The sequence below is a fragment of the Chiroxiphia lanceolata genome, chromosome 13 (genome assembly GCF_009829145.1).
Source record: "Chiroxiphia lanceolata isolate bChiLan1 chromosome 13, bChiLan1.pri, whole genome shotgun sequence".
NCBI lineage: Eukaryota > Metazoa > Chordata > Aves > Passeriformes > Pipridae > Chiroxiphia > Chiroxiphia lanceolata.
Window position 1 is genome coordinate 8,154,212 of NC_045649.1, and position 23,962 is coordinate 8,178,173.

At 45.0% G+C, this 23,962-nt stretch overlaps 2 protein-coding genes across 4 annotated transcripts in view; one reads left to right on the forward strand and one right to left on the reverse strand.

The window, feature by feature from the left end:
- GALNS (galactosamine (N-acetyl)-6-sulfatase) overlaps positions 1–20,297 on the reverse strand; it is a 44,203-nt gene extending 23,906 nt beyond the window's left edge. The window contains exons 1-10 of one of the 3 annotated variants that reach the window (XM_032700929.1): positions 20,166–20,297; positions 17,013–17,136; positions 15,767–15,841; positions 14,639–14,741; positions 12,289–12,432; positions 11,329–11,395; positions 11,098–11,225; positions 10,215–10,354; positions 8,936–9,039; positions 2,255–2,391 (exon numbers count right to left, since the gene is read on the reverse strand). In XM_032700929.1, the coding sequence (XP_032556820.1) occupies positions 2,255–2,391; positions 8,936–9,039; positions 10,215–10,354; positions 11,098–11,225; positions 11,329–11,395; positions 12,289–12,432; positions 14,639–14,741; positions 15,767–15,841; positions 17,013–17,136; positions 20,166–20,261 (1,118 nt within the window). In that variant the 5' untranslated portion in view covers positions 20,262–20,297. Of the gene's footprint in view, positions 1–2,254; positions 2,392–8,935; positions 9,040–10,214; positions 10,355–11,097; positions 11,226–11,328; positions 11,396–12,288; positions 12,433–12,649; positions 12,817–14,638; positions 14,742–15,766; positions 15,842–17,012; positions 17,137–18,895; positions 18,903–20,165 lie in introns of those variants that run through there. The other 2 variants (XM_032700931.1, XM_032700930.1) reach the window with 2 other exon arrangements.
- On the forward strand, positions 20,283–23,706 carry TRAPPC2L (trafficking protein particle complex 2 like). Its single transcript, XM_032700934.1, has 5 exons — positions 20,283–20,397; positions 21,612–21,784; positions 22,506–22,593; positions 22,697–22,776; positions 23,545–23,706. The coding sequence occupies exons 1-5, from the start codon at positions 20,365–20,367 to the stop codon at positions 23,588–23,590; spliced, it is 420 nt and encodes a 139-aa protein (XP_032556825.1). The 5' UTR covers positions 20,283–20,364; the 3' UTR covers positions 23,591–23,706.
- The last annotated feature ends 256 nt before the right edge of the window (positions 23,707–23,962 follow it).

Below are 23,962 nucleotides of genomic sequence, written 5' to 3' on the forward strand. Positions count from 1 at the left end.
TGTGTGTGAGGGAGAAACTGGGATTCAAAGGCTCTGAGATGCTCGGTCTCCTCTTCCCAGCAGCACCAAGTGAACTCCACAGCTATGCCATCAAGCTGTCAGTGTCACCCAGGCAGGGTGGCCGGGAGGACACCAGATGCTGGTGTGTTCTGGATGACATCTCAGAAAAACTCCATATGGAAAAACTTGGCAGCCAGACATGCTGTATTTTTAACTCCTATCCATTTTTCCCCCCCCAAACCTCACTTTGCAGCATGTAAACATACTGCTAAAACTGCATTTTTTCCCAGAGGTTTCACTAATTAAAAATACATCTGGGAAATGCATCTCATTCAGTGCACCTGTGCACTTCTCTGAGCATCCCAAAAACGTTCCTCTTGGTTTCCCCAACAACACACAATTGTTTTTTTTGAGGAAACAGCATAGAATTTTACTGAAATGGACTATGTGCAGGAGAGAGGGTTGATTTGTTGGTGCAGCGCATCATACAAGGACCTAGATTTGGGCAGCTCTTCCCTCCAGTTGTTTTGGGCATGATGGTAAAGCTGTTTGTCATTGTCAGGGGATACAAACATCTTTTCTTTCCTTCTGAGATACCACTCAGCAAAAACTACTCACTCTGGTGATGCCACCTTGAAAAAACTGTCCCTAAATGCAAGGTAAAATTTAAATATCTGTGTATGAATGACAGGGGTGGCCTTAGATCTCTTATTTTAAAATCACAGCCTCACTGTGGGTTCTTGCACGAACAATGAGCCTTTGTCACCAGGAACAAAGAGAAAGCAACTCTGTCACCAGGAACAAAGGGGAAACAACTCTGTCACCAGGAACAAAGGGGAAACAACTCTGTCACCAGGAACAAAGGGGAAACAATTCTGTCACCAGGAAGAAGGGAAAGGTGCTGCCAGCAGAGTCCATTCCTGATTCTTAACACCTACCTGAAAGGTGAAATAAAGGCAGGGAGAGACCTGCCAAATGCAGCACCTGATCTAAACCAGTGCCACTAACACGCCACCACCACCAAAAAATGCCACAGAGTACTCCAGTCTCTTTTTTCCTTGCCATAAACTCTCACTATTTGGCCAGTTATTACGTGCCCCTTTGACTGAAGCATTTAGGCTTTTCCTTTTTTAAAAAATACGTTTTCCTTTTTGAAAGAGGATTCCAGCTTGTACTCAATAGCCTGCTATTAATGATTTCTTTTTTTTTCCCCATTCATTTTTTTCCTTTTTAAGTTTGAAAGAACACAACAACTGCATCTCCTGGAAAGTTTTTTGGGGGCTGTGGAAACTGTGACTTGGTCAGGTCTAGGGGGAAAGAAAAATAAAAGAAAAAAAAGCCGTGATGTGCTCTGAGTGTATTTGTAACACAAAGAGCACCAAGGGGTTGGTGACTGCAATGAAATTCCCCTATAAAAAAACAAGGAAGTTTTACAAACTTCCAGAAGATGGGACAAGGAGGAACCTGCAAGGCTCATGGCAGCTCTCGAGTAACATTGCAGGCATGCCCCTTGTTAACAGGCACAGAAAGCACAGAGGCTCAAATCCAACAAGGAAAAGAGCCCAAAGATGTCTTCCATGCATATGTTTCCTTACTATCTCATAAAGTGTATGTTTGCATTCAGATTTCCCAGGCTGCCAAATTCCTCACCAAAATCACAACTACAAGACCTCTTTTGCCCTCTGACACTTCCAATAAAACATTTGTTGCAGGGATATTTGCTGCCAGACCTCAGTGCCTGTACCCAACAGCTGACAGCACCATAAACATTCCAGGTCTTAAACCCAAATCTATCCCTTCAGAAGCATCCACAGAAGCAGGACCTTGGAAGCTCACCCATAGCAGCACAGCCTTTACCTCCACCTCTCCCAAGCAGGGGCTACAAGGACCCAGCACACTCTGGGATGCTTTTCGAGTAATAAATAATGTATTCTCCCCTACCCAGGCTACAGTTCTCAGGCTTTTATCTCTCCTCCTGCCATATGTTGTTCCAAGGATCCCTGCTAACCCTGTGACATTTTCATCTGTCCCCAGACTCCACTGTATGGCAACATGCCACACGTCAGGAAATCCCACCTCAGCAGAGAATTAGCACAGTGTGAAGCTCTGGTGCTGCCCCACCTCACTGAGGGGGGCAAAGATGCATCAATTCAGTTTATAAAAGATATCTGTGAGCTTGTTTTAAAAAATAACCTCCAATTTGGCATCCCTTCAGCTGGGATGCAAGGCAGGGAGCTCTGGGCTCAGGACTAACCTGTCAATTAGTTTGCCCTGCAACATGACAGGTAAAAGGTCGATGCCATCAATCTGTCTGTCACTGGGAGGCTGGAGACCCGCCAGGGAGAGGCTGGTGGTGAACAGATCCATCACATTGCCCAGCTGATGGCTGACCTGGAAAAATAAATCAACAGAAACACATTTGCAAAGAGCCCTTCATAAAAATCCATAAGGAAACAGGTTCCCACCAAAGCTTCCTGAAAATCTCTCCCTTTACAGTGCTGCAAAGCTCCTCTTAAAATATAAAGGAAAGGACATGATCCCTATTTCTCCACTTCCAGGGAGAATTTGCATTTTGATTCATTTTTTTTCCATTTTCCTCTCTTTCTTCTCACTTTTACAGGAGCGTGTTGTTGCAGAGTTCAACTTAATTTAGCAAATTCCAACTCACTTGTGGATTGAAAAATCAGCACTTACACCAAGAAAAAAAATAGCCCTTGATTTGTTCCCTTCTCCAGGTCATCTCTGAAGTCCAGAATACCCTGAGAGAGTTCCCAGAAAGCACAGGGATAGATGGATAATAACAAAAAGAGCCTGATGACTTCATCTGCAAACCATTTCCAACAATTCAAAAACTGTAAAGTTGTGGTATTTTTAGTCCATATTTTAATAAGGGAGAAAAACATCTGGGTTTGGCTCCAATGGAGATGTTTAAGCTGCTTTTCTTTTTTTTCTTGTCTTTTCTTTTTTTCCTTTTTCCTTACTTGGAAGCCATACTTATCTCTCTGCTCTTAATTATTTATATTTTAAAACCCTAAAAATCTGTTCTGACTGATTCTTTCCGAATCTCTGCTCCCACCCTGCTTGGAGGATCTGTTGGAGGATATTTAATTAGTCAGTGACACACTAAATTAAAGCAGATACATTCAAATCAAAAGCACCAGGATGCACCAGCACAAGATGTGACATGAAAAGAGCATTTTCAGCTCTATCACTTGTTGGAAAACATGAAACCATCAGGTACAAGCCCACATCTGTAAGGACAGCAGCACTTTCTGACTGAAATCCAAGTCCAATCCCAACAGTACAATGTTGGGACTATCTGAATCCTTCTACTCACAAACAGCCTGTTAGCTGACACTAATTATTTAAATACAACAAATGATAACATGATAAATGAGTGTTTTTGAGATACTGGCTCTAGAGGAAAAAAAAATAAAGGAAAAATGCTATTTTTTGTGGGACTAAACACTGTATTAAGAGACTGGGCTGAAAACTGAACACAAAGGAAGAATTAAGAAGTTTAAAAAAAGGAACTGCAGAAAGCAACGTGCAGGGGCCTAATTACAAGTTTAACATTACAATATCACATTACTTGATTACAGTAATTTCAATTTTTAATGGCTTTCATTCATCAAAAGGTGTTGGCAGGAACACCTCATATTAAAGCTGCATGTGAGACTCTGCCACAATTCCTTGAGAGGAAACAAAGTGCAAAGCTTGAAGCACAAGAGGAAGCCTGGCCATGGAAATCCTTGTTGGGGAAAGCAGTTGGATCAAATGACCAAAATCAACAGGTCTTGGGCATTTGAGTTCAGGATTTATTCCTAGACACTGCTGGAGCAGCCTGGAAAAGGTCATGCTCAGCCTATCCTTGTAGGAAATGACAAATAAAAGGGAAGTGGTGGAGTCCCCATCCCTGGAAGTGTTCCACTTCAGGCTGGACTGGGCTTGGAGCAATCCTGTCTAGTGGAAGGTGTCCCTGCTCATGGCAGGGGGTGGAACTGGATGAGCTTTAAGGTCCTTTCCAACCCAAACTGTTAATGGTTCCAGTCTATGATTCTGTAAGCCCACAAATCCCTCACAAAAAGCAGGTGTATACATGAAGTTCCTTCTCTGCATGGAAAAAAGGTTGGGGATCTTCAACTGTGGAGAAGGAAAGAGAATCAAGCTCTTCATGGGGTAACCCTGTCACCCACAGGATGAGCTGGGACAGTGTTCTGTGCTCCATGGACTGTCCCCTGGCACAGTCTCTGGTAAACTCAGCAATGACTGACATTAACAAACAATGTACCAAACCCAAACCCCAAACCATCAGCTCAGCCACAGGATCCCAGAAGGGGTGACACTAGAAAGGATCACAGTGGGTCATCTGGTCCAACCTCCCTGCTCCAGCAGGGTCATCCCAGAGCGCATGGCACAGGACTGTGTCCAGATGGTTCTGGAATATCTCCTGAAGGAGACTCCACATCCTCTCTGGGCAATCTGTTCCTGCAAAGGAAGGAAGTTCTTCCTCATATTCAGGTGGAACGTCCTGGTATCAGTTTGTGCCCGTTGCCTCTTGCCCCATTGCTGGGCACCCTGGAGCAGGACCTGGTCCATCCTGTGACCCCTCCCTGCAGACACTGACGGACATGGATGAGGTCCCTTCTCAGTCTCTTCCCGAGGCTGAACAGCCCAACTTCTCACAGAGATAGTCAGCCCCCTGAGGTGCTGGGAATGCTGAAGTCAAGGGATTACAAGCTCTCAGCATCTCAGCAGAGGTGCTCAATCCCTCGTAGGCTCATCCACTGGCTAATTCCCACCGAGAGTGCCATGGGAGAGTGGTAGGACCAGCACACCACCATTTGCAGAGCTCAGGCTCTACTGAAGAGCAGATCTGGCCCCCACGTGCTCCCTCCCAAGTGCCACGGCAGGAGTCTGAGCCTTTTTGTAATTAGACCTCTCACAATTCATAAATCAAATCCAAAAGTCCCTTTCCTTGTTGTGGCCCTGTTCTCTCGCCTCAATCTTTTGATAAGAGGCAATCGCTGACCTGAGGCTCCTGCCTCTAATATCCCCTAATTTATACAGTGCGTGGGGACAATCCTGTGGGGCCACCACGGTCTCCTTGTCCTGGCCCTTATTAACCAGCACCAGATGTAGATGACTCTCTTTAATCATCCAATTACATTTCTGGTCTCAGACAACATTTTTTCCGTGAAGCAGAGAAAACTTCTTAAGGAAATTAAATGCCCATGCCACAGCCACTTGGATTTATCTGTGCTCTGCAGCACCACATTGAAGAAGGGAAAAGGAAAAAAAAAAAGGTTAATATTTATATAAAACTTTGAAGTATTTTCAGAGAAAAAAAATAAAAAACCTCCCATTTTTCTCCTGTCAACAGTGCTCTTTCATTCTAGTTGCCTTTCCCATTTATTTATTTATTTATTTATTTATTTAAAAGAAAAGAAAAAGAAAAATCCAGAGAGGGCAACAGCCCAGAGAAAATAAATAATATATAAAAACGAAGGAGATCAGATATTGCTCGTATCAGTGAGGAACAGCTGGTATTACGGATGTAAAAACGGATTTTTTTCCCCCCTCTTTCCCCCCCTTCTTTTTAATAAACTCTCAGTATACACATAACGTCTTTAAGAAAATGAAATCCTTTTGCTGTGGGCCACGTCGCTGGAAGAAATAGTCCCCAGTGCTGTTATCAGAGCTTTCAAGCTTTAACTCTGAATCAAAGGCGACAATTAATAAAGTCGCCCCCGCCAGGAATGGAAAGGAGGAAAGCTAAATATTTGAAACTGGGTGAACAAATGTCAGGGTGTTTTTAAATAAAATCCTTTTACAGTTATCACAGCGAGCAGACCTGATATCCCTGTCTAATTCAATTTCAATTTGCGCCCCATGGGAGATAGGGAAGAAAAGGTTGCAATGCTGTCTTTGGGTTGATATGTTCTTTTCTCCTTCAGGAAGCAGGCACGAGAGAGGAAGGGGAGGAGGGTGAGGGGAGAGAGGAGGAGGATTCAAATACCAACAGAATATGATTTTTTTTTTTTCCAGCTGGATCCTTCCAGAAGGCAGATGTGGTGTGGGGAATGTTGAAATGCTGATTTGTTGTGAATTCACCTGGAAAACGTAGCCAAGGAGGAAACTGCAGAAAGGCTGTTTGTGTGTGAATAAATATTCCTGATGGGGGACCAGAATTCACTGAATGTTGATGCCAAGAGCAACATGCATTCCCGAGGCATCTTCCTCCTCCAAAAACCTGCAAATCAGCCAACTGCACCAATTATCCCAACCTCTATCCATATCCTGTCAGGTGCTCACAGTCCTGTCACTTCACTTCTTTTGTTTAAATCAAAAGGTGCTCCTTTATTTAAGCACCCAAATGCACTCTTTAATAAAAACAAAACCAATAAGATTATTAATAAACTGCCAGATAAAATCATGGAATGGTTTGGGTTGGAAGGGACCTCAAAGCCCATCTCGCTCCACCCCCTGCCATGGGCAGAGACACCTTCCACTAGCCCAGGTTGCTCCAAGTCCCGTCCAACCTGGCCTTGAACACTTCCAGGGATGGGGCAGCCACAGCTTCTCTGGCCAACCTGTGTCAGGGCCCCACCACCCTCACAGGGAAGAATTTCTTCCCAATATCCCATCTAACCACATAAAAAGTCCCTTTTCCTCCTTTATATAAGCTCCCTTAAGGCAGTGGAAGGCCACAATGAGGTCTTCCCAGAACCTTCCCATCAGGGGAATGAGCCTTCCACCCAGCAACTGGATTTCACTGGCCAGAGACATTAGCCCTCCTCTTCTGGCTTCAGTTGTTCCTGTTGAAATGACTCCTAGCCCTCTTCCTGCTCCTCAAAAGGTCCAGGGCTGGAAAGGAAAAACCACTGTACAGGGAGCAAGCCTAATGCAGAAAGGAGGAGCAGATCCAGCTTTGTGCTGAAGTTCAGGTCTCTCTAGCCTTTGTTTCCTTCAACTCTTTGGAAAAGAAAGAGCAGTAAGAGACTTCGAAGGAGTTTTACCACATTTTACCACTACTTGGGGTGCACAGGGCTTAGGCTGAGGAGTTAAAACTCACAGTCAAGAGGATTTTGAAGCTACAGATTTTGCAGGACACAAGAAAGAAGCCAAAAATGTACTACCAAACATGTGTCTCTTCACTTTGTGAGTGGCACTGTGTGAGGCACTTGCGGAGCAGTGAGTGTCATCGTGAGCTGTATCATACACAAGCAAAGCCAAACCTCTCACCTTTGGTCAGTGCTGCTGAGGGGACCAGGCTGGAGCCTCGATGGCAAGAACACAAGCAGAAAACACACATAAGTATCTACCACATATTTACTGAACAGTAGCATCACACAGGGTTTAACTCTGTCCCTGGGGACGGGGCCAGAGATCAGAACTGGCTTTGCAAGGACACAGAATCCAAGAGGACACCTGGGAGCCCATGTACACACCTGGCAGGAAGCATCCTGAACTGGAGACTGGGATAATAAGGATTTAAAGCTAAGCACATGCTTAAAGGTGATGTGAGCATGGTGGAGGAGGGATTTTGGGTGCATCCCTGCCACAGTGAGCTCCAGGCACACTCTCCAGATCACTCTCTCAGCCCACCCTGCAGACACCTCGACTCTGCCCAGCAATGCAGGAGTTCAACTCCCAGGAATTCAAGCAGCAGCTCCCAGCATGGCCTCAGGCAAGAAGCCATGCATCACCCCAGGCCACCAAGAACATTTGGAGCTTCCCCCCTGTGCCACATGCCAAAAACTACCTGTGAGAGGGGTCCCAGCCAGGCCCAGGCAGAAAAGAAGCAGGCATAAGGATCTCTCTACTCCTGTTCTTAATTATCCTCAGAGTTACTACAATGGAAAGAATTTTTAAATGTGGGTATTTTCTTGTCCCCATTTATAATGCATGTTTACTTTTAGCACATTATTTAGTTTGGACCCAGAAAACCAAACAGTCAGCTGCAGTTTCATGTTCTTCTTTGCTAGCCCAGGGCTGTTGTACTTGGCTTGCAAAGGCTTTATGGAAATGTTTAAATTTAAACAAAAAGACTGTTTTCATTTCAAATTAGAAAAATAATAAACCATCCTTAGTAGGTTTGGTGAACTCTTTGCAAATGATGAAACCAAACTATACCCCTGCCCTCAGCTGCAAATCTGAGCTGCCTGTTGGTCCCTCTTAAATGTAAATGATAAATTATCATTATCCTGACTCAATTAAACCCCCCCAAATGGAATGCAACTTAGAAAAATGTTTTATTTATGAACAGTTTGCAGGCTTAAGCACGGTGGCCAGTTAATGAAGTATCACTTTCTTCAGGGATGAGAGATGCTCACAAAGGGGAGGGAGCTGTGTTATTGCTGTGAACCCGGCCTGCAGCAGGATTGATTGCATTCTTCTATAATGAGAGCTGGGACAAGAGGGGCTGGCAGTGCCACTGGAGGGCTGTTTTGAAGTGATCATATCTGCATTTGTGTACAGGCAGGGAAGTGCAATAATCTGGTGGCTAAACCTCCCTGAATGGAACTTTTATTAAATACCAAAGTGAGAGCTGTGAGGGTCAAATCATTGGTACCTCAGGGCATAGAGAATGTGAGTAACACACTCCTGCTCTGGAATGGGACACACATTAGCAATGTGTCTTTATACCCCAATTTGTTCAAACACATGAAAAATATTGTGGTCTGAAAGAGTAAAGGGTTTAAACAGAGCAGGAAAACAAGCCCAGACCCTGGTTGGGTGTTGATCACAGACACTGTAGATGCAAATTTGCACTAATAACAAAAATGGCACTGTTTTCTGGGGCAGCATCAACTCCTTATTTACATAAACATCCAGACTGACACATTGGGCATGTTAAAAGTATGAAGCAAAGCCCACTGAACTCAGGAAGTCCACCTAAGGCTGCTGAGAACTGTTCAAAGCAGATACTCACCCCTCCTGCAGGGATATGGCCAGGCCACCAAGCAATTGCCGGTTCTCTCATGCCACCCTCAAAGGTGGTTTGTTTGCCACACAGAAAAGGCCCATTGCTTCCTCCTAGACAGAGAAAAGAAGCCATAACCCCCACAGAATACCAGTATTCCAAATGGGACACTCAGCTAGTCTGGGTTTAAATGAATTTTCATTTCTGCATGAATGCTTCTTCAAATAACATGTCCAGAGTTGGGTTTTTTGTTATTATTTTCTTGGGTTTTAGTTGTTTGGTTTTTTTTCAATATCCATTTGTGATGAAATTTTAGGACTCTCTTTTCAGCACAGGGAGAAAGTGACAGTTAAACACACCTTGCTACCAAAAACCAAACTAAAAAACCAAAACCCAAACAAACAGGAAATAACTTGCTGGTTTTCCTTTCCTTTAAGGGTGTTAACTGCTGTCTGTAACTAAAGGAGATCTACCACTTTCAGGCAGAAACAGTATTTTTTTCATAATGATTTTAAATTTTAAAATATCAGAGCAGTATTAGATGAAGGTACAAGAATGAGAAAAATAATCCTGAATTCCCTGAATGTTCACTCTTAGTGATGACAAGGGCTTTTCAGGAATATCTGGGGTTTTAACCCAACCTTGGAGCTCAACTTGCCAAGGAACAAATAGGGAGGTTTCATCACTGATTCCAGGTCACCCAAAGTCAAACACAGTGGTTGAGCTGAAATCAGAATTCAGGATACCCTCTGCTCTGTGGTCCCACAACCACAAGACATCCTGCCTCCAAACAGGAGAGAGTGGGTTAGAAAATCAATTTGCAATGATCTGTTTCAGAGAAACAACCACTTAAACAAAAGAAAAACTTGTGAAGTACCAAAAATAGTTTTTCTTCTTAATATTTTTCATGAGAGGTAAAGAATGAGGGACTCTTGAACTCCCTGTAACTACTCAGAAAGCTCAAATATGCATTTGGCAGAGCAGGAGTTAACACCCTGCTAAGTCAGTGGGTCTGGTCCTAAATTACAAAATAGTCACTCCCTGAGTGGAAACACACACAGGTAACGGCAACATCAGGGCTGGAGAAAGTCCATTTAAACAGGGATATCCCCTCCAACAACGAGCAGAAGTAATGAACACAAGTTATTCTAAGCATAAATACTCTGAATTCTGAGGCTTCTCCCAACTGCATAAAGGAGAACCCCACGTACAGGTGTTTTTCCCCCTCAGACATGAAGATTTAATTGATTTCTGAACTCCAGTCCAGGTTTGTTCACCTCAGACTCACCTTGTTTGGGAGCTGAAATGAGAGCGGCCCCGTTATCCGAGGTGAAAAACACGAAGGTGTTCTCACTGATCCCCAGCTGCTGGAGGTGTCTCAGGATTTTTCCAATGCTATCATCGATTTCTCTCACAGCATCCCCATACCTGAGTCAAAAGGGCATGCAAAACATTAAAAGCAGTAAAAAATGCATTTAGTGGACTTAATTTATACCTGTGCTGCAGAAATCCTTCTCTTATGCATCAGAGAACAAAGTTTTCAGCTGTCACTGCAAACCTTGTGCCTTCTACCTGCAGAGAACAACCTCTCTGGGGTATTAAGAGTCAGAATTTGTTCATGTGTGAGCCACTTGTGGACAGAGACCAGCAACTGGTATAAATTTAGCTACAAAATTTATAAATATAGGCAAACCCACTTTGCCATAAAATGGAAGGTAATAACAGAGTATTGCCTCTTGGTTTGAAACATTCAGTGCTCAAAGCTCACAGTGTCCACAGAGCTTTTTCCCTCCTCTAAATTGGATTTTTCTACTTGCTGGTCTGATTTACGGGCTTTTAAAACAGGCACTAATCATACAACAGCCTTCTAAAAATCATCTGTGCCACATACAGCATTTCAGTCCTCACACAACTGGCAAAGGAGCTTAAACTCCCCCCTCTCCCCCGTTTTGGTCACATGATCTTAATTTCAGATAAATGCAAAAATTATTAAAGAACAATCCAAGCAAAGTGCTACTAAATAATGCATTTCAGCACACACACACTACACTTTTGAGAAATTAGCTTTATACTTGGACCTAACAAACACTGCTTAGGTTTTATGTTTCTGTGGCATGAAGTGTTAATTAAAAAAAACCAGTAAAACTAACATCCACAAAAGCAGGACTTACAGTCCTCTCTGACTGGTGCCCAGGAACTGTTTGGAGGCATAAACAGGAGCGTGGGTAGCATCAATTGCCCAGTATAAAAAGAAAGGCTGCTGGCTGGCCTGCTGCTTGCTAATAAAATCGAGAGCTTCCTGTAAACAACAATAAAAATGAATTTATCCTCTACAATCTAAATCTCTCTGAAAAAAGAAGCATAAAGTCACCGTGGCTTAGAAACCAGGATTAAAATAGTACCTGCAGGTAGAGCTGAGTCAAGTTGGCTTCACCCGTCTTCAGATCAATTTTGAAATCGTCATAGTATCTTAAGATAAAATGAATCAGAGAGACAAAAAATCAATCCTAAGGAATATATGACATAAAAAGGATTTTTTCCCCTTTATTTGCTTTGTAAGTAGGTGACAAATAAGTCACAGCTGCTATACAGCAAACTCACTTCAGATATTAAAAATATGTCACTATAACTTTTCTTATGGGAAAAAGCAGTGACATGAACCAAACTGTGACAGCTCGAACCAAATTAATGATGACTTCAAGTTTTTGGACAAACCTGAGGGACTGGCCTTTTACTGTTAAGCTGTTGGAATAGGGGCAATATGATTAAAGATCTCGTGCTCCATCATAGAGAACTGTTTGAAATGTGAGTAGAATTGTGAGAAGTACACAACAACTTCCAGTGAGACAGAGAAATCCTGGAAGCAGAACAGGAGAATAACAGCAGAGAAATAAGATGATACCAGGGTCAAAAATGAATGGACAAGAAGGGCACGGACTGCAGACTTGGAACATGGAAGGGTGTTATGCAAACAGCCAAAATGTTATTCCAAACAGGAAAAGAAGGAACAAAGAGGTCTTTCAGTACAGAATGGAACCAGCTTCCAAGAGCAGTGGAATGAAATCATCACAGGAAGCTTTTAGGGTGCAAGGGGATGAGCAAACAGCTCTGGGAGGGCAGCACTCAGGAGCACCACATCCCTACATGGTCCACATGCAACTTGGTACTCAGACCTTTATCAATCCTAGAATCATGGAATCAAAGAATGGTTTGAGTTGGAAGGAACCTTAAAGCCCATCCACTTCCGAACTCCTGCCATGGGCAGGGTCACCTTCCACTAGACCAGGTTACTCCAAGCCCCATCCAACCTGGCCTTAGGAAGAGCCCAGAAAATAACATCCCCAGGCAAGGAGCTGAATTACCTGCCAATCATTTCCCAGTCCCTATACACAGGGATGTTGGGGAGCTCTCTGTTATCATAAGGTCCAAAATGGCAGTTTGGGGAACCAAACCATTCGTCAAACCCGTGTTTCAAGGGGTGGAACTGAGGCCGGTGCCCCAAGTGCCTGGAAACAAAAGCAACAAACGAGTTAAAATTCTGCTGCAAAGAAGCAAGTAATAATCTCATCAGAATGGCATGCAAGGAAACAATCTTCAAGAAGAAAAAACTTAAAGCATTTCAATCAAATAAATGACTCCAGAGCAGTGTCTTGATCTGTCTCACACTTGTTGAAAGCACATCCATGTGGACTCACCCCAATGCTTACATATATCCCATTTTACCTACTGTCCAATCTTTGTTTCTCTTTATTTCCTTCCATTGGTGTCTTCTCTCATGCTGTCTGATGATCAGCACTGAGGGACTACACTGCCCAAAACCACTGCAGAGATGCACATAATGTTTTACTCAAGGATTCTGATCTATGACAAGTCATTTTTATACTCCTGAGCTGTAAAAACAAAAGGCAAAGCTCATGAAATGCACCATTTTATCTGCATGCCCTTTATGGAGTATTCATGCTGCCAAAATGGTACAAAGAGACCTGAATGTAAATGAAATGAGTTTTTTTATGTGCACATGTGGACATAAAACACATTTAGCTACTCCTTATGACAGCTCCTCTCTACTGTGCAGCTTGAAAATTCTGCATCCTTAACTTCAAGATGAAGCTCCTCTCTAATCTCCAATTTTTGTACTGAAAATTCTACATTTCCTTCATTCATACCATCTTGAAGACACAGAATGCCTATCCTCTCTGCCACTAAAAGGAATCTTTGCATCTTAATGCTTATTTAATCATTCCAGCTTCCACTCAGAATCCTACATCTGCATCCTGTCCACTTTGTGCCAAAACCCTCTGCACCTTCTAAACATAAAGGGCATAAAATGCACTCCCTGAAGTAAAACAATCCACGGAGTTACTGTGGGCTATTCCAAACTAAGTTATAATAGGAAATAATCATCATTCCAACTCTGATCATGGCTTGGTGATGTAACTATCACTGCAAGTCCAATCTGCAGGATTCCATCCTTTCCTCATTTATAAACATGAGAATACAAAGCTATTCCTGGCTGTTTCTACAACAGGCGAGATGAAAAAACATCTTATTCTAAGGAAGTCCTAAGAGAACTTATAGAGATATTAAAGAATGACTGAGATGCAGATTATTCTCTCCCTTTCACAACACAAAAAACAGAAACAGATTTAATGAAACACAACAAATTCTGAAATGGTCATGGAAAATATTTGACTTGCAAACTTATAATTAAACCATGGAACTTGGTTTAATTATAGAACACCCTGAAAAGTTTTTAGAAGGGATGATGAAACAATATAAAAATCTCCTGCTGGAAAACTTAAAAATCTTTACAAGCCTTAAAATTCTCTGTGTGACCAGGATGAGACTCCAATTTAACTACTGTACACTGCATGTCTTTACACCTCTCTAGGGAGCAGGAGATGTGCACAAATGCCAGAGCCTGTTGTTGTTCAGCATCAAGACCAGTCCTGTCCAGGACAACATTTTTTGGATGCATAATAGTGCACTGCACATTCCCACTTAGTCATATCCCTGCTAACAGCTGCAGGTCCTTCCAGATTTGCCTTTTCCCAAATAACTGGAACCAATCTGTATTTGCCTTGTTTATTCCTTTTCCCTGGGTGTATGAATTTACATTTATTAGCACTGAACTGCATCTTATTGCATCCAGCCCACTGAGCCGATTCTTCACGGCCACTCTCCTGCTTGGATTTGTGGTGATAAATAATTCACTGTCTTAGGGTGGTTTGCTTTCTTCCCAATTCCAGCAGGTGAATCCGACCATGTTTCAGACTCGCTCTTTCCTAACTTGTTAATGAAACTGTTAAATAAATTGTATCCCATTACTTTCCACCAGAATTCAGTTTATTCACAAAAATACAGCAAGAGTCAAAGATAAAAAGCATGTGGGTGCTCGAGCAAATTCCAAATAAAATCTTGGTGGCTTTTGATTAAATTAAGTGGTGTGAGACACGGATGAAAGCACAGTTAAAGAGTTTATAAATATATATATACACATAAAAACCCCTTCAACTCTTCATATGAAGATGCAATGGCAACACTCAACACAGAAATTGATCCCAGCAGGGGGGAAGATCCACCACAGATTCCAAAGTTGGACATTTAAACTTCAAAACAGGGGCTTTTTTCTGTAATTCCGTTTTTTCTGCTGTTCCTCCCCAACACACACAAACTGAAATCTCAAAGCAAGAGCTCTTCAAATACATTTACCATTTGCCAATGATCTTATTGATGTACCCAGCTTTCTTCAGGAGCTCTGGAAGCAGTAATTCAGAATCTTGGATTCCTCCAACTATATCCTGTGGTGTGTATGCTGTGGAAAACAAATGAAAAACAGCTTTCTGACTCTTAAAAATATTAGAGCAAGCAGTAAATGGTACTTAACGTTAATAGCAGTGTTATTGGGTCAGAAATAGGAATTAATTTAGAGTCCCAGAAATGTCACTCCTTGGAAGTCCTCAAAAGAAAACAAATTGATCCAGAGAGATCAAAAGGACATCTCTACCCACTTGTGTATCAGAGCAAATAATAAAGGGAGCTGCCATAAAGGTGAGAGCCTTGAAAGGGAGAATCATAAAAAATCAGGTGCTTTCAGTGTTGTATTTATATTGTAAATTTGCTTTATATTTTCTACAATGAAGGCATTCTTTTCCTAAATCAAATAACCAATAAATTTGCTCATAATACAAGAACCGAAAGAAATAAGTCTCTCTGAGCCCACAGTTCTCTGGCCTTTGTGAATCTTGGGTGTGACTTGGTGTTTGGTAGGAATCAGTCCTTGGCTACTGATTCTGGCCCACACGTGTCCCAGTATGTGGCATTTGTCACACTGGAACCAAAAAATCAATCCAGGGATCTTCCCTGGAATCATCACAGGCACGAGCCCTATAGAACTGCCAAGGTTAGAAATGGTTCAAAATGATGAAAAAATCAGAAATTAAGAAACAGAAAAGGTTCAAAATGGTTAGGAAACTGGCTGCTGAATAAAACTGTGAGCAGCCTGTTCTTTCCTCTGGGTGTCAACACACACCCCACGTGACTTTTCCTTCACCAGACCCCAATTCCACTGCCTGGAGGAAACGTTTCTCAGCCAGCAGTAGCAAATGGATCAACCAGCCTTGTTTATGCCTCTTAATTCGAGGAGGTTTTTCTGCTTGATGAGGAGGAAGCAATAAATTTCACGCTTATTACCAGCAGTTAACAGGGTAATCTTTCTGTGCCACTCTGGAGGATCCATAGGGGAAGATCCCCAAGCCAAGCCTTTGTTCAAAGCTAAACTTCCTCCGAGGCACAGAGGGAAATCAGGAGAGGGGGGGAAATCAGGGATGAAGCTCCTACCATTCCTGGCATGTGCATTGGTGGTGTAAAAGCCATTCCTGACTGGGAGTCGGCCGGTCAGCAGCGCTGCCCTTGCTGCAAATAACAAAAACATTCATTTACATGGATTCTTTGCCTAATATTAACATTGTTGTATGAAGACTGAGGCCAGAACACTGACAGAAGTTTGTCAGTGTCCTCTTGCCACAGCCAGCACTGAATCACTCGCATCAGAACTGGCAGCAACTCCCCTCTCCAGTGAACCAGGTTCTGACACACCATTTGAGTTATTCCAGGACAAATCCGAGTGAAATTTGGCCTCTTTATTAAATTATCCACTGCTGAAGAGTCATTATTTTGAATAGTCAATGTAGCAACACTTACATCTCAGTCATATATATATATATATAATATGTTTAAGAAGAAATCATAGCACAAACTGATTAGATGCTCAAGGCTAAGTTTTCAAGCTTGACTGAACAAAAATCATGAAATATAAAGAGCTGTCCAGCTTTGACAGTAAAATCAAGTCCTGACTGCAGGGAACATTTAAATAGATGTTTAACTTAAGCATATTCAGTCCCAGCATTGGACTTAGCAGGATTTCAGCATATTTTAAATGCCTTTTCTGAGCAGGGATGTCATCAACACACTGCCAAGTGATATCCTAAATGAAAGCCCAAGTAAAAAGCCCCTGGTCCTCATTTTTGTTTCAGTTATTGGCAGCTAATCAGGTTTGAGGGAAAGAAAGGAAAAAAAGAAACCACCTCACAGAAAAAAAGAATAAGGATAAAAATATCTGTGTCTCCCAGACCCAAACGTTTCTTTTATCTCTTGTCCCTGTCTCAAGAATCTCCAAGTCACCAGGGTCAAAAACGGGACACAACCTGCTGCCTTTCTTCACCATAGCCAACAGAATCAGACAAAATATGTTCAGCAACAGTTTAGATTCTGTTTTGTTTATCTCAAAACAAGAAAGATTAAAAAATGCAATGACTGGGGCTGGAATATTGAACTGTAACAGTTTAAAAATTCTTTTAGCTGGGCTGATGTGATCATTGCACCAGTGCTTTGCATGAACTAAAGACTGTAGGTTTTCCAATCAAAACATAAATAAAAAGGGAGCAAAAGGCAAGATCAAAGCAGCAAATCCAAACTCTGGCCTGAGGGTTTGGTTGTGAGTTTGTGTCAGAGCCTGGCAAACAGCCCAAACTTCCCAAAATAAAATGTTTCTTGCTTACATGGTTTAAAACTCCAGTTTACTTACAGGGAGAGCAGAGGGGGTTGGCAGTATAAAAATCCAGGAACAGCATCCCTTCTGCAGCCATCTGGTCCAGGTTAGGAGTTTCCTTAGAAGGCTCTCCAAAAGCCCCTAAATCCCCCCAACCCATCTGTAAAAAGAGCACACCAAAAGATGTTAAAGTCCTTTGCCACAACCACAATGTTTCTGAGCCCACATAACATATCCCTTAATTTATAAATTTTTACAGTGCTCATCTCCCTACTCAGTGCTTTCCAGATATGATAGAAAGGATCTTTCCCAACCCTGTGAAACAGGGAACTCCTGCACTTTTCCCTGGTGGATGGGAAACTGAGGCACACATGAGATTAAATGACTTACTAACAGGTACTAAACCACTTGTGAGATCCCCATTGCCTTCACTGTTACTCAGAGGCCTGAAGCACACATAGAACAGGGAGACAAAGTTACACATGATATACTTGGTGTTGTACAACTGCCACAACCGACCCTTCAGTCGCTGCTTTGTGCTGGACCCAAAATTCCATTTCAGCCTCTGGATCTATCCCTCTGTATATAAGGAACTAGAAACACAAGGAAAAGGTCTAAACTCAAAAGCAGCACTGCAGCAAAAACAAGGAAGTATTTGTTTTAAAGCAAGAGGAGAGAAACCTGCCAGAGGCATCACATGTCTCTCTGCTTATCTGTGGTTTCACCCTGTTCTTCCTCCTAATTCCGAGGGGTCACGCGCCAGGAGAACCATAAAATTCCCATCACGGTGTCTGTATTCTGTGCTGAAAACCATGACTGGGAAAAACACAAATAGAGGCAGAAGGTTCTTGAAGGGAACAGCTTAATGAGCCATTAGGCACCACAAGTGCCAGCGATTATATTGTGCTTTAAAAAGGCAACAGATTCCTTTAGCTCAGGTGTGTCTCAGGTGAGCAACAGACACAGAGGGCAGGATGTATGGAGATCTTTAGGAAATCATCATCTGGAAGATGACATGAAAATACTAGGAGAGAAGCAAACCAGGAAGATAGCAGCGACCTGAACGCATTGGAAACTGATATATTTCCTTATCCATACGGCCAAGGGGGCAAAAGCAAAAAGACTTTCAGCTGGAAACAAATCTGTGATTAATTTTCCTCTTTAATGATTTATTGCACTTTTTTTTCCACCCAGTTCAGAGAGAAAAAATTAGTGTAATTACTACTCTTCTTGTTTAGTTTTTCAGGAGGCAAGTGTGGGTTTTTAAAATTTTTCCTGAAATGTGTTGGAGTTTTTTTGTCCATACTTGTAGATGCACCTTATTTGCTGCTACTACAACTCCATCCACCACAATTGCCACAATTCCTTGTGTAGGCTACAGAGCCAAGCTTCAACTTCAGGATGAGTCTATCTAGGTTTAAAAATCACCAAGACACCCATTTTGCAATATTTACTGTTGAATCCTTTCCCAAGGACTGTGAATTGCTCAAACATCATGAAAGGAAGAACAGACAAGATGATTAGATTTTTAGATAAGGTATTTCTTAATTTCAAATTCCAAAAGGTTTGACTTAATAACTCAGAGAAATCTTGTTTGTTTTCAGGACATCCACACACAAGGAATAAGGAGAGGTCACCTGGGGCAGTGAAGGAGAGGATAGGAATATGCTGAGTCTGGGCCTTCCTTTCATTTCTCCATCACTTTTTACACAAAACCTGGGAAGGACTCAAGAAAGACCAGACCACGGTGACTTTCAGAGCCAAACTTACTCAAATATTCCAGCTTATTTTACTCAAACTTTCCTAGATATCACACAGACTGTGCCTGAACCATGTGCTAGGGAGCTCTGACCATGAATCACAGCACAGACCCCACTCCTGAGCTGTCCCGCGGCTGGAATACGGCACAGATGGGGCACAGGGAGACCACAACACCCGGAAAGGATGATGTGTAGGCCTGGAAACTGTGACTAAGTGGGACTGTGCACATCAGGGAGAGCTCTGCTCCGTGAGAGCCAGTGAGACAGAGCTCTAGTGAGCACAGAAAGCAAAGAAATGCTCAAGACACACTCTGAAAACACAAGTCTGAAAAAACAAGCTGTGGCTGTCCCAGCCCTGGAAGTGTCCAAGGCCAGGTTGGACGGGGCTTGGAGCAACCACGTCTAGTGGAAGGTGTCCCTGCCCAAGGCAGGGGGTTGCAACGAGATGGTCTTAAAGGTCCCTTCCAACTGAAACCATTCCATGATTCTATGAAGAGCCCCCACCTTACCACAAGCCCCCCAGCCTGTCCCCCACAACAAGCACTCTATGGAGCTGAGGCCCCAATTTCCCTCAGAATATCCTGAGTTGGAAAGGACTCACAGGGATCATCAAAATCAACACTGGACCTGCACAGGACACCCCAGCAAACCCACCCTGTCCCTGAGAGCATTGTCCAAATACTCCTTGAGCTCTGGCAGCCTTGGGGCCGTGACCACTGCCCTGGGGAGCCTGTTCAGTGCCCGACCACCCTCTGAGGGAAGAACCTTTTCCTGATATCCAACCTAACCTTCCCCTGACACAGCTCCAGGCGTTCCCTCGGGTCCCACATTGAGCCCTTCCCAGAACCCGTCTCTGGGGACAAGCACTCAGCTCTCCCATGGCCACCAACCTCCTCACAGTGACCCACATCACAGAATCACAGAACGGTTGGAAGGCACCTCTGGAGATCATCCAGTCCAAGGCAGGGTCACCTGGAGCAGGTGACACAGGAACATGTCCAGGTGGGTTTGGGATGTCTCCAGAGAAGGAGACTCCAGGCTCTCCCTGGGCAGCTGTTCCAGTGCTCTGCCACCCTCAACGTAAAGAAGTTCTTCCTCATTTTCAGGTGGAACTTTTTGTATTTTAATTTATGGCCACTGCTCCTCTTCCTGTCGTTGACAGAGTCTGAGACTGAACAGAGTCTGGGACCATCCCGACACCCCATGGAGATATCTGTACGGAGAGATGGGATCCCCTCTCTAAGTCTTCCCTTCTCTAGACTACCCAGGCCCAGCTCCCGCGGTCTCTCCTCACCAGGGAGATGCTCCAGACCCCTCACCACCCTCTCCCTGTACTCTCACCCCCCCCGTCCCTGCGTGTCGCAGCCCCGCGGGGTCCCTCCCTCGCGGTGACACGGCCCCCCCGCGCCCGCCCCGTGCCCCCGCTCACGTCGTCCATGAGGAGCAGGAGGATGTTGGGGGCGGCGGCGGCGGCGGGTCCCAGGGCCCAGCACAGGCACAGCGACCGCAGCGCCGCGCTCGCCATGGCAACGGGACCCCGCGCACCACGTGACCCGCGGCGGGACACGTGACCGCGCCCCCCGCGCGCTCCGAGCGAGCCACGTGACCGGCGGGAGAGGCGGCGCAACATGGCGGTTTGTGTCGCCGTGATTGCCAAGGAGGTGCGGGGGGAACGGGCCGGGGCGCGTGAGGGGGACAGCGGGGCCAGGTAGAGTCATGGGCCCTGATCAGGGGTGGGGAGAGGGATGTTGGGTCTGAGGGGAACAGGGAGTCACCGGCAGCTGTGAGGCCTGGGGCTCGGGCAGTGGAGTCTGAGGGGGGCAGCGAGGTCAGGTGGGGTTCGAGGAGGGGTGAGCGGCTGGGCCTCAGGGCGTGGAGCATGAGGGGGAAAGGAGGATCAGGTGGAGTCATGGCGTCGGAGGAAGGAAGAGGGGCTGGGCCTCCGGATTTGGGGCCTGAGGGGGACAGGAGGGCCCGGGGGGGGTTGTAGGGCCAGAGTGAATCCAGGTGGGGTCATGGGGCCTGATCAGGGATTAGGGTTTGAGGCTCAAGGTGTGCGGTCCGAGTAGGGCCAAGTGGAGCTGTGGGGTCCTGAGTGGGGCCAGGTGGGGTCGTGTCATAGTGCCTGAGGAGGGAAGAGGGGCCAGGGCTTAAGCTGTGGGGCTGAGGGGGAAAGGGGGGTCAGGTGTAGCTGTGGGGTCTGGAAAGGGTGAGGGGAGAAGGGCTGGGTCTCTAGTTTTGGGGCCTGAGGGGGTCAAGGGATCGGGGGGGGGGTATAGGGCCAGAGTGGGTCCAGGTTGAGCTGTGGGGTCAGGTGAGGTCATGGAGCCTGAGGAGGGGAAGGGGCTGGGTCCCAGGTTTTGGTCCCTGACAGGAGTGAGGGGAACAGAACCGGGACTGTGGGGCCAGTGAGGTTGTGGGGTCAGTGAGAGGAGAACTGGACAGGGGCTCAGGCTGTGGGATGTGAGCAGGAATGAGGGGAGCAGCACAGATACAGGGGGAGTGGAGCAGACACTGGGGGTTGAGATGGGCTGGAATCAGAGCAGGGACAGTGCAGAAGTGCCCTACCATGTCCTGCTGACCTGCTGCCGCCAGGAGAGGAGAGGAGTTTTCCAAAGGAAGAGCTGGGCACAGGCTCCGCTGGGATAAGGAGACAGGAGCAGAGAGGTCTGAGCCTTGTGCAGTGCCTGTGCAAATGATTCTCCTCCCACAGGGACAGCTCTGTACCGAGGGTCTGGAAGGTGTGAAGGGGGCTGTGAACATAAAATGGTTAAATAGCTCCTGACAGCAGCAGCTCTTTGGGTGAAGCACTGTCAGGGCACCATCACTGATGGAGTGGCAGGTCTTGGTCAGTGTGATTTGTTCTCCCCCTCAGAACTACCCACTGTACATCCGGAGTGTCCCCACAGAGAACGAGCTGAAGTTCCACTACACTGTGCACACATCCCTTGATGTCGTGGATGAGAAGATCTCAGCCATGGGCAAAGCCCTCGTGGACCAGAGGGAGCTCTACCTAGGGCTCCTCTACCCCACTGAAGACTACAAAGTGTATCTTTCTCATGCCTTTTGCCAGGCCATGGTGTGTTTAATTTAATGAACACAGAGCTGCTTTCTCCTGCTCTTGCTGGACGAGTGACTCCCAACAGCCCTGTGGGTCATAGAATCGTAGAATGGTTTGGTTTGGAAAGGACCTTAAAGCCCATCTAGTTCTATCTTCTGCCATGGGCAGGGACATCTTCCACTAGACCAGCTTGCTCCTGGGTTTTAATAAACTGGGTGTTTCTTCTGGATGTCTCAGGTCAGTCCCACTGGCTGATGTTAGATCTTCAGGTCTCTGTGGTCTCCCAAACAAGTCCTACAGGCAGAACTTCATAGAATCATGGAATATCCTGAGTTGAAAGAGACCCATCAAAGTCCAACCCCTGGCCCTGCACATGACACTCCAACAATCTCACCCTGTCCCTGAGAGCATTGTCCAACTACTTGAGCTCTGGCAGCCTTGGGGCTGTGACCACTGCCCTTGGGAGCCTGGTCAGGGCCCAATTACCCTCTGGGGGGAGAACCTTTTCCTGATATCCAACCTAAACCCCCGTGGCACAGCTCCAGCTGTTCCCTCGGGTCCTGTCACTGGTCACCAGAGCAGAGATTGGTTCTGCCCCTCAGGAGGAAATTTCCTCACGTTTTCTCTCTCCGAGTGCATTCCAGCCTGGTTTTGGTGGTTTTGCCAGGTCCTGGTGTGCCAGCAGCACAGTCCTTAACACCTGCACAGGTATGGCTACGTGACAAACTCCAAGGTGAAGTTTGTCATGGTGGTGGATTCCTCCAACACGGCCCTTCGAGACAACGAGATCCGCAGTGTAAGTGCAGCAACCCAGAGCCACCTCACTGCCTGTGCTCCTGCCACTTACCCACGCAGTGCTGAGAAGCAAAGAAATTAATTCACTTGCAAACCCTTTTCAGATGTTCCGGAAGCTGCATAATTCATACACAGACATCATGTGTAACCCTTTCTATAACCCTGGGGACCGGATCCATTCCAGGTGAGTGGGTTTTCCACACTGATCCCTATGTCTCTGTCACCTTTCTGGAACTTGCAGGGTACCTGTGATTTAACAGGACCAACCCTGTGGTGGACCAGTTCAGGTGTGTTTGCTCTAAGTGCCTAAATAAGAATAGCTATGTTGGTTTTGGGCCACTTCTGCCTCAGAGAAAACTTAAAATCTCAAAAAAAATTATACTGAACTCTCACTCCCACCTCAGAACTGGTGTTAAAAACATTAAGTCCAAAAAATGTATTTTTTCAGGAGAAAAATTTGCCTGTTTCATAGATAAATATGAAAATATAGGTAAATAATGGTTGGATTCGATGATCTTAGAGGTCTTTTAATGGTTCTGAGTATTAAAATACAGATAAGTAGAGCAGGTCAAAGAGTAAACAACTGCACTTGTCCAGGGTTTATCCCTTGGTAGGACAGGCATTCAGGACATGTAATTCCTCATGTGTGAGGAGGGCCAGAACTTCCCATTTCTCATTGTAATCTCACAAGGAATTTTAATGAATTGGGAGTTTCTATAGCCTAGACAAGAACCACTTTTACACTTTGCAGAGGCAGGTCTGCAGCCAGGATAAGACCTGTCCTTCCCTCAGCTTGACTAGAAGTCATTAATTACTCAACAGACCATGCTATAGAGTAAAACCATGTGTGGAGCTTAGGGAAAGCCAGGCAGAGACACTGTGGTGTTACAAAAGCTCTGCTGTGCAGAACTAGCTGCTCCCTTTAATAATCTGTGTTTATTTCCTTCTCCAGGGCTTTTGATAATATGGTGAACTCCATGATGATGCAGGTGTGCTGAACCCTTTCCATCCCACTGTTGGGAGCATCCCCCCTGTACAGGAGCAGTGATGTATATATTGTCTTCAGTCTGTGTAATATTTTAATCTGTAAAATAAACTTGGCACCTGCAAAGTTTGCATGGATTTGTACTCAAGCAAACCTGAGTATAGCACGGAATTCACTGTTCACAGAATTATGGAATTGTTTGGGTGGGGAAGGACCTTAAAGCTTATCTCATCCCACGCCTCTGCTATGGGCAGAGACACCTTCCAATAGACCAGGCTGCACAAGATGAGCTCAAAGGTCCCTTCCAACCCAAATAATTCTGGGATCTTCCCTTCCCAGGATGATTTTTGGGTAACTCACTTTTTGCTGTTTTCACCTTGCACCT

Bases quoted from the DNA above. Each gene is read 5' to 3' on its own strand.
- TRAPPC2L (XM_032700934.1), top strand. From the start codon at position 20,365: ATGGCGGTTTGTGTCGCCGTGATTGCCAAGGAG. The intron at 20,398-21,611 runs GTGCGGGGGGAA...TCTCCCCCTCAG, and splicing joins TCGCCGTGATTGCCAAGGAG to AACTACCCACTGTACATCCG. The intron at 22,594-22,696 runs GTAAGTGCAGCA...AACCCTTTTCAG, and splicing joins GAGACAACGAGATCCGCAGT to ATGTTCCGGAAGCTGCATAA.